We start from the raw sequence: 9743 nt of genomic DNA on the forward strand, positions 1-9743 counted from the left end.
TTTTAATTGTATAATTAAAATTTTAAATTAATTTTATTTGTTAAAGCTCATTAAATTATAATAACTATTTTTTATAATTTAGTGACTCATGTTCCATTTATTCATTATTTATAAATAGTATTTATTTAGTAATTCACGTTTTTTACTTAATAAAATTTATTTATAAGAGTAACATTTTTTTTAAAAGCCCATAAATTATAAAATAATTTTGGTTGATATAAGTAAGAATAATTTTGATTTTTTTTAAATGATGAAAGTAAAAATAGAAATAGGTTTAAATTTTAATTCAATTATGTAACTAAAATTTAAATTAATTTTTATTTGTTAAAAGTCATTTAAATTATTCATTATTTATAATAATATTTGTATTTAATAAATATTTATTTATAATAATAAATATTTAAGACCAAATCCAAACCAAAAATATATAAATAATCATAGTATTATTTATCATATGATGGTTTTGTTTTATAAAAATGATTTTGGCTCTAATTTAATAACAAAAATTTTAATTTTAATTGTGCAATTAAAGCTTTAAATTAATTTTATTTTTGGTTTATTATTAAATTGCATTTTGTTATAATTTAGAAAAGTGAAGTTTGAATGAGTATTCCATGTCTCACGTGGAATTTGAACTTTTGAAATACCAGCCCATGCAAAATGTTAGAGCTAACTCTCCTAAATGATAGGAAGGGATCCAAATATTTAGCAAAGTTAAACCCTAATCCACATCATTATAAATACTTCATATGGCTGCAGCGAGAGGGAAAAAAGGGGAAAAAGAGGAGATATACAGCAGAAGAAGATATCCAAGGCAAGGCAGAAGCAAGAAGATTCACGGGCAGGGAAAAGAGAAGCAACCATAAAGCACTCATAGCCTGAATAAGAACAACACACATACAATGAGCAAGCTAGAAGAATCAAATCCCCAGTAAGTGTTCATTATGGAATTTGCATCCAGCATGATTACCTTACAATACTCCTTAATTCATGCATGAATAATATTGATTTAATATATATATTGAGATGATGTATTCATGGTTTGGTGGATGTTGATATTGTTTTATTCAAGTACGCATTTGTTCTTGATATGTTATAGCATGTTGGAGAAATTCTGTTTGCATGATTAAAGAATTATATCTGCCATTTAATTATTATTATATGAGTGTTGTTTCTAGCATGATTATGTTTATTTCACATGCTGTTATTACATAATAATGATGATGATATAATGGTGATAATATAAATCCTTGGTTGTCTTTAACATGTATGTGTAAGGTTTGTTTTATCATTATCACTTGCAGTAAAGAGAACTAATACATGAGTAAAATAATATAAGCTTCTTGATTTGTGCATGGCTATTTTTATTATTGCATGATGATCACATATGATCCTATTTTATGTGTGTGATTTGATATAAGATGAAGTTACAGGTTTGTCGTATTCACATGAAAGAAACAACATGAGAAAAAATAAAGTAGCTTGCCGTAAGAGAGAAAGCTGTAACATGCATGGTGGTGTTGTGTCAAAATGAAAAAATCTATGTAGAATTAATATATATTTTAATGAAGGCGAATAAATAACGAATGGACCAACATGGCTCGTTGGTAGCTCCCCCTCAAGTTTTACTATGTTTACTCCCTTTCCACTATAATTAATTTACCACTATTTTCCTATTATTAAAATAAAACCCATTAATTAATTTTCTAATTAATATATTATATTAGTTATTTAAACTAGGATATAATTTAATCTAGTTTATTAATTAAATTTTCATATATCACTTAATTAATTAAAATGAGCTATTTTGAATAATAAAAATCTAATTATATTTTTTTTCCTCTTTTCTTTTAAAATTTCTATCAATTTAGTCTAAGTTTTTCCATAAATTCATATAAAAAAAGTTTCTATCATTATAGACTAAAAATATTCTTAATTCATTCTTAAATTTAGTTTATTTATTTCATTTTATTATTTTGTATGCCCTTTTACTTTTGTACTCGTTAATTAAGATTTAAATATTTTATATCCCCTTTTAAATTATGTACCCCCATCCCGAAGCCATGTAATAGCGTAGTCTTATTTTTCACACTTTAATTTTTCCATACTGTGAATATAACTGTCTAGATGTATGCTAATAGGATTGCATGGAAAGATAAATAATCGAATTTAGATAAATTAATTCAAGATAATATATCTGAATCCAATCATTTCCACACTTGCACCTCTAGTGTAACCCTCTCTTTGTTGCCTTACGATATTACGGTCATGTCCCGCGAATGTGGGGATACCCTTAGCAAAGACCCTTTCGATTAAATCATCATCATCCCTAAACAGATAAGTCATAGTCCCTTCGATCAAAAGGTCAATGTCCCTACAAGATAAATCATAGTCCCTCGAACGTTGCCTTCGAATATATGACCTTGTCCCTCGAACGTTGCCTTCGAATATATGACTTTGTCCCTCGATGATCCTTCGTTGTAGCCTACGATTAAATGATGATCGTCCCTTCGAATGCTAAGGTATCCTTACAAATGTTGCCTTCAATGACCAATCGACGACCCCACGATGTCCATTTACATCCAAAGGATGAGACTACTTACTTCTCAATAGTAAGGACAATTTTACTCTCATAAGGATAGGAAATACCTATAAAGACCTTGGTTAGGTATAACTCTTAAATGCTTGCTCACAGCTTAAAATACTTTTCACACCTCACACTTTTCATAACATCTTTTAGAAAATCACCACTTGGTATACATTCGCACCAGAATCATCGCCGAGTTATATTTTTCTAAACATCTTTCAAAATCAAACGAGATAAACACTTTGTATACATTCGTACAAGAATCATTACAAAGTTAAACTCTTCTTTCAAAATATTTTCTAAACACACCACATTTCTCAAACACTTTCTCAAACAAGGAAAACATAAGTGAGTTAAGCAATTAAGAGCCCATGGATAACCATGGATACAAAGGATGCTAACACCTTTCCTTTGTATAATTTACCTCCCGAACTCAAAATCTAATCAAGGTCTTTCCTGTTCTTTTCCGCCTTTCCTTATTGGATAAAAGAAAAGTCGGTGGCGACTCTTGCTATCCGCAACATTGCTTTTCAAAGCAAAAACACAAAGTCAGTTCATCGTATCACAGATAAGGATACAAATGATTCTCTGCTTAGTGATGATGAAGGAGGAAAGGACAGTGATGACGGCGGAGGAGAGACATAGATAACGATTTTGTTTTACTTTTGGAGATGAAGCAAGGTGACGACGCTAAAGCTTTAGGGTTCAGAGGGGTGGACGGAGCTTTAGGGTTCAGAGAGGTGGACGACGCAAGCTTTAGGGTTCAGGGTGGACGGCGCAAGCTTTAGGGTTCAGGGTGGACGACGCAAGCTTTGGAGGAGAACTCTGATTTTGTTGGGCCAAAATTCTACTGGGTGTCATAAAATAGTAATGGATTATGTTTGAATATAATATCGGTCGGGCTCAGATTTTGTTGGGCCAAAAAAACAAAACCGAACCCGACCACACACACCCCTCTGAACCCGTTTGCAACACCCGTCCAACCCGTCAAACCGAATTAACCCGACCCGAAACAACATCCTACAACCGGTTCGGTTGGTTATTCTCGAGTGGTTTTTTCTTGTCCACCCCTATATAAGAGTTAGTAAACGATGCTTATGTTTAGTTATATCTTCGTACACTTTATGTCATTTTGAAATATATTTAATACCATCTTGATTTAATGCTTTTGGTTTGAATTTACACAATGTAATAAGATCCTTGTATAATGTCATTAAGTTTAAGATTAGGTTGATAAGATGTGTTTTATTAATCCAAAATACTATGAAATTATGCTATAGTAAATAATAGGTTATAAATGCACAGTAACGGTAGATTTATTAACTTTTCTGATTTAGTCTTTTAAATAATTATAAGATTTTAATTTAGGCCCTTCATAAAATTATTGAGTCTTTATATTGACTTTTGCTACGCTATCATGTCACCCGTGCATAATTTAACGTTTTTTAAAATAAAATTTAACTAAAAATATCAATTTGACTAACATAATAATTTTTAAGGGATTAATATTTTTTAAAGAAGGGACTAAGGTAAAACATTAAATTAAATCAAAAAAATTTGTGATTAATTATATATATAAAAAAAAAATATCAATGAATGGCAAATGAGTGTCCGCTACTACTATACATCCTATCTTTATTCATTATTTGGTGACCAATGTCACATTGATTATTCATTATTTGGTGACCAATGGGACATTGATTAAATTCTTTGTTGAAATTTTGAGATTAAAAGCTTACTATCTTTTCTTTGAAGAGAAGATCAAAATTTATTTTAAACTTTACTCTTACTTGGACTCTAGTCTCTATGTTTGGGGTCTTTGGATCCTTTCAATCTTTATCTCCATTTTTACCCAACTTCATTCTATAAGCATCTTCTCTCTTTGCCTATCATTATTTATCTACTAGTAATCGAAAGGAATAGATCTATTTTGATTTCTATATAACAAACGTTGTTTCAACCATGTTTCACGCCACAAACGTTGTTGTTGGAAATTTCCTTATTTAACCTTATTCACTAAAGCAACACTTTAACTCTTTTTCTTTTCTCGTCTTCTCCCATGACTGTTTGGTTATATCCACCATGTTTTTTTATGTAACCGTCAACCTCTCACGTGCCTGAAACTCTAAAACCACACAGACACAAACACAAACACACACTCACATTTGTTACTGTTACTACTTACTCTGTCATGTAACTATGTCCAATAATGATCTTCCTAAAGGCGAATCCGCATCCCTCATTCGCCAACCCTTGTTATCTTCTTCTCAAAGATCCATTGTCAACTCTACCTCTCAAGTTGCCATCGTTGGTGCCAATGTCTGCCCTATTGAAAGCCTTGATTACGAGTCAGTTTTTTTTTTCCATCTGGGTAGCGTTTTTTTTGTTCAAAGTTTGAATCTTTTCGTTGACCCTTTTCTAAATTGTTCCCCTTTTTGTTGTGGGCATGCAGGATTTTTGAGAACGAATTCTTCAAACAGGATTGGAGAAGTAGAGGGGTTGTTCAGATTTTTCAGTACATATGTATGAAGTGGCTATTGTGTCTCATGATTGGTGTGATTGTTGGTTTTATTGGGTTTTGCAACAATCTTGCTGTTGAAAATCTTGCTGGGATCAAGTTTGTTATCACATCTAATATGATGTTGCAGAGGAGGTACTGTAGATTTGTTTTATGTTCCTTTGAGATTTTTAATTTAATTATTTCCTTTTATGTCATTGTTACTTTCTTGATTTGGTATGGTTGATTAATTTCATGAAGTTCCTAGTTTGGAAATTTGGTGATTTGTAATGAGTTGAATTCTTTTATGTTGCTGATAAAGCTTACAAAATTGATTGCAGGTTTCTGTTGGCCTTTGTTATATTTTTTGCTTCAAATTTGATTCTCACTCTTTTTGCATGTATAATTACGGCTTTTATAGCGCCTACTGCCGCCGGTTCAGGTATATCAGAGGTGAAGGCTTACTTAAATGGTGTTGATGCACCTGGAATCTTTACTGTACCAACTCTGTTTGTTAAGGTATGCAACATACAATACATACTATACTATACAATGCTCCTTTAAATATCCCGAAGCTGAGCCAATAGCGGCATGAGTGTTTTCGTCCTTCTCTTTGGTGTGTGCTTGATGTTTAGGTGGAGATTGATGTTCGCTCGACTTTAGCTGGTCCTTGGTTGGCGAGATCGAGCTTGTTTATTCGTCTTTCTGTTCAGTTGTTGGCGGACTCTTTATTTCTCTCTCTCTCTCTCTCTCTCTCTCTCTCTCTCTCTCTCTCTATTATGCTAAGGTTTTTCCTTGATAGGGTGACATCCATTAGAGTAGTCAATCCCAGATAGCGGCGCGGAGCGGCCGACCCTAAAAATGGGATTGCGGGATAGTGTATAGCGGGATGGCTGTAATTTGATCATTTTTTGGATAAATTACATGAATAATTATAAGCATATGCAGTGCTAAGGGAAGAATGAAGTGCAGAGAGAGGTGAGGGAGGAACTTCTGGTTTTTCTTTGGAAAGACTGTAGTGGAAAAACGCCGGTGAAGGAAGGTTAGGGCTGAGTCTCAACTCAAATTTGTTTGAAAAATCCAAAATTACCCTTAAAATGTTTTAAAACTTAGGGGTAATTTTGTTTTTTTAGAGGGGAAAAGGATAACGGGACAAAAACCGCTTCGGCCCGAGAACCACTCCGCCCCCGCTACCCGCTATTTACCCTATATCGTCCGCTAGTGTTCTGCACCGCTAAGGCTCTTCCCTTAGAGGCCAGCTTCCGTTTTACTCCGCTATAGCGGGATAGCGCCGCTATTGGCTGCTATTGACTACTCTGATTAATACTATGATTCACATTTCCAAAGTTCTTATGTAGTTTTTAAACCAGATAAGCAAATTAGAATATTTAATGCTAAAATTGTTAGGTATTGTGTGGAAGGCACTTGTAAAATTAAAACTCGTTTAGTAGTTATGATTGGAAAAGGGGATTACCGGTAGTTGGTCAGTTACTTTATGGTAATTGGTCAATCATTGGTTCGGTTGTTTCTTAACTAGTATTCTGGTTTCCTTTATTAGACACAGTCATACAGGAACCGTCTTTTTTTTTTGAAGAAGAGATTTACTTGTTGCTTCTATCTACAGATTATTGGAAGCATTACGGCTGTTTCATCATCTCTTCTTGTTGGGAAGGCAGGACCTATGGTGCATACAGGTGCATGTGTAGCATCATTGTTGGGTCAGGGAGGATCCAAAAGGTATGGAATAACATGGAGATGGCTACGGTTTTTTAAGAACGACCGTGATCGACGAGATCTCATAGTATGTGGATCAGCAGCTGGGATTGCTGCTGCTTTCCGTGCTCCTGTCGGCGGTGTCTTGTTTGCTCTTGAAGAGATGGCATCTTGGTAAACTCTGTTAACTCTTCACGATGCTTTGTTTGAGGATTGGAATCGTATTTTTATGAGTATTGTTGCAATGATCTACAGGTGGAGAACTTCCCTTCTATGGAGAGCTTTCTTTACAACAGCAACGGTTGCAATTTTCCTTCGAGCTATGATTGATGTATGTCTAAGTGGAAAATGCGGGCTATTCGGTAAAGGGGGACTGATAATGTTTGACGCTTATTCAGCTAGTATTTCGTACCATTTGGCAGATGTTCCTCTTGTGTTTATTCTTGCTATTATAGGAGGGTTACTCGGAAGCCTATTTAATTTTATGACCAATAAAGTTCTTCGCATGTACAATGTTATTAACGAGTAAGCTTCTCTTTTAGTTATACATCGGAATGGCAAAATTAAACTTTTCGTAACATTGTTACTCATTCTTCCAAATTATTTACTTTTGCAGGAAAGGCATCATTTGCAAACTTCTGCTTGCTTGTTTAATCTCCATCTTTACATCCTGTATTCTTTTTGGATTGCCATTGTTTGCATCTTGCCGACCTTGTCCTCCCGATGCAGTTGAACCTTGTCCAACAATAGGTCGATCCGGTATCTACAAGAAATTTCAATGCCCTCCTCATTACTATAACGGCCTTGCCAGCCTCATTTTTAACACAAATGACGATGCTATCAAAAACCTATTTAGCATGAATACCGACAACGAGTTTGAGTTTTCATCGATGTTGATTTTTTTCATCATATGTCTCTCTTTAAGTATCTTAAGCTGTGGAATTGTTGCCCCGGTTGGTATGTTTGTGCCAATTATCGTGACTGGTGCGTCTTATGGACGCATGGTTGGAATATTGGTCGGAAAACGGTCCAATCTTTGCCATGGCCTTTACGCTGTACTGGGTGCCGCTTCTCTTCTTGGTGGATCTATGAGGACGACGGTTTCTCTCTGTGTAATCATGCTAGAACTGACTAATAACTTGTTATTGCTTCCCTTAATAATGATGGTGCTTTTGGTGTCTAAGAGTGTAGCAAATGTTTTCAATGCAAATATTTATGACCTTATAATGAAAGCCAAAGGTTTGCCTTATTTAGAAACTCATGCCGAACCGTATATGAGGCAGTTGACAGTAGGCGATGTAGTCACAGGCCCACTTCAGGTATTTAACGGCATCGAGAGGGTGCGCAACATAATGTTCATCCTTAGAACAACAACACACAACGGATTTCCTGTTATTGACGAGCCTCCAGGTTTGGAAGCTCCAGTTTTATTTGGCATAATCCTTCGCGACCATCTTATCACATTGTTAAAGAAGAAAACTTTCTTGCCTACACCTGCGGCGAATAATTACGATGTATTGAGACAGTTTTCATCAGATGATTTTGCAAAGAAGGGTTCGACCGAACGCCTGAAGATCGAGGATATACACTTAACAGAGGAAGAGATGGGCATGTACATTGATCTACATCCTTTTACCAATGCCTCGCCTTACACTGTTGTGGAAACAATGTCATTGGCAAAGGCACTAATACTTTTTCGAGAAGTCGGTTTAAGACACTTGCTTGTGATACCCAAGATCCCCGGTGTAAGTAATTTTCTTATACCATGTTTTGCAATAGATTTATATAAACCGAAATCCTTGCAATATTGCGACTTAGTCTACTCTAATATCAGTAGTTAGATTAATCCAACTGTTGAAAAAATATCACTCTTGACTGTTAGATTAATCCAACGGCCGATGTTTGGCTGAACCAAGCTGCATTTACTTGCAGTTCACTCAACTAAGTTTTGTTCATGGTGACTGCAGATATCGCCCGTGGTAGGTATACTGACGCGGCACGATTTCATGCCAGAACATATATTGGGAATGCATCCTTTTCTGGTAAGAAGCAGATGGAAAAGATTAAGATTTTGGCAAACTTTTCTAGAAAAAATTCTTTCTGGCCTGTAAGCAAGGCCATTAAGCTTAATTAAGCTTTTACACATTCATGAGATTGAATCCATTATCCATAGGTTCTGAGTTATTATTATATTTCCACTTTACAAAGGAAAATCAAATTAGTACACAATGTGCTCTTAGTCTTGTAAATTATTGCTGCACATTGTTAAGCTTATTATACCAAAAATATATCTATGGAAAACAAATTGAATAAAATAGAAATTTTTAGTTTAAAATAAAATGAGATGCAGTGTAACATGTTCACAATCAAGGCTAAATTAAAAAAGAAGTAGATTTTATTTTGGTCAGGGATAAAGAAAGAATTATGTAACACTTACATGTGTTCGTATTGATGTCGGACACTGTCACGTACATTTGTGATTATGTTTAGTTTATTCATATTTTCAAATTCTTGCTGTTTGGGCTTCAGATTTTATTCTTGTGATATTTTATTGTTTTTGTAGCATTTTATTCCATATCGGCACCTTCTTTCATATAAAAAAATTGAAAATTTGGAAATAGCATACGGCGGGGTACATGAATCATAAACCAAATCAAATTGAACCATATATATGGTTCGGTTTGGTTCTTAAAACCATTTTCATAAAACCAATTTATTTTTTAGAAATCGGTTTATAAGTGGATCAGTTCGGTTTTAAACCGATTTTTCAAAAAAAAAAAATAGTTAAAAAAAACAATTTTAAATCAATTTCTTTAAAACCAATTTTTTATTTTCTTAAAAAAATCAATTTCAAAACCAATTTTATAAAAAAGAAATAGTTTTTAGAACTATATTTTTAAAAAATCAATTTTATATCAAAAATATTTTATTTTCTTTTAACTAACT

General features: G+C 33.8%; 1 protein-coding gene across 1 annotated transcript; it reads left to right on the plus strand.

Annotated features, from left to right (window-relative positions):
- Window positions 1-4352: 4352 nt before the first annotated feature.
- Window positions 4353-9305, plus strand: LOC127073491 (putative chloride channel-like protein CLC-g). The gene is made up of 7 exons (XM_051014646.1): window positions 4353-4935; window positions 5040-5240; window positions 5426-5603; window positions 6709-6971; window positions 7053-7322; window positions 7414-8542; window positions 8765-9305. The coding sequence occupies exons 1-7, from the start codon at window positions 4787-4789 to the stop codon at window positions 8906-8908; spliced, it is 2334 nt and encodes a 777-aa protein (XP_050870603.1). The 5' UTR covers window positions 4353-4786; the 3' UTR covers window positions 8909-9305.
- The last annotated feature ends 438 nt before the right edge of the window (window positions 9306-9743 follow it).

Source organism: Lathyrus oleraceus, chromosome 4, assembly GCF_024323335.1.
Source record: "Lathyrus oleraceus cultivar Zhongwan6 chromosome 4, CAAS_Psat_ZW6_1.0, whole genome shotgun sequence".
Lineage (NCBI taxonomy): Eukaryota > Viridiplantae > Streptophyta > Magnoliopsida > Fabales > Fabaceae > Lathyrus > Lathyrus oleraceus.

What these genes read in the sequence shown, in the direction of transcription:
- LOC127073491 (XM_051014646.1), top strand. Translation starts at nt 4,787, where the DNA reads ATGTCCAATAATGATCTTCCTAAAGGCGAATCCGCATCCCTCATTCGC. An exon ending in ATTGAAAGCCTTGATTACGA is followed by an intron (nt 4,936 to 5,039) that starts GTCAGTTTTTTT and finishes GTGGGCATGCAG; the next exon opens with GATTTTTGAGAACGAATTCT. An exon ending in TGATACCCAAGATCCCCGGT is followed by an intron (nt 8,543 to 8,764) that starts GTAAGTAATTTT and finishes TGGTGACTGCAG; the next exon opens with ATATCGCCCGTGGTAGGTAT.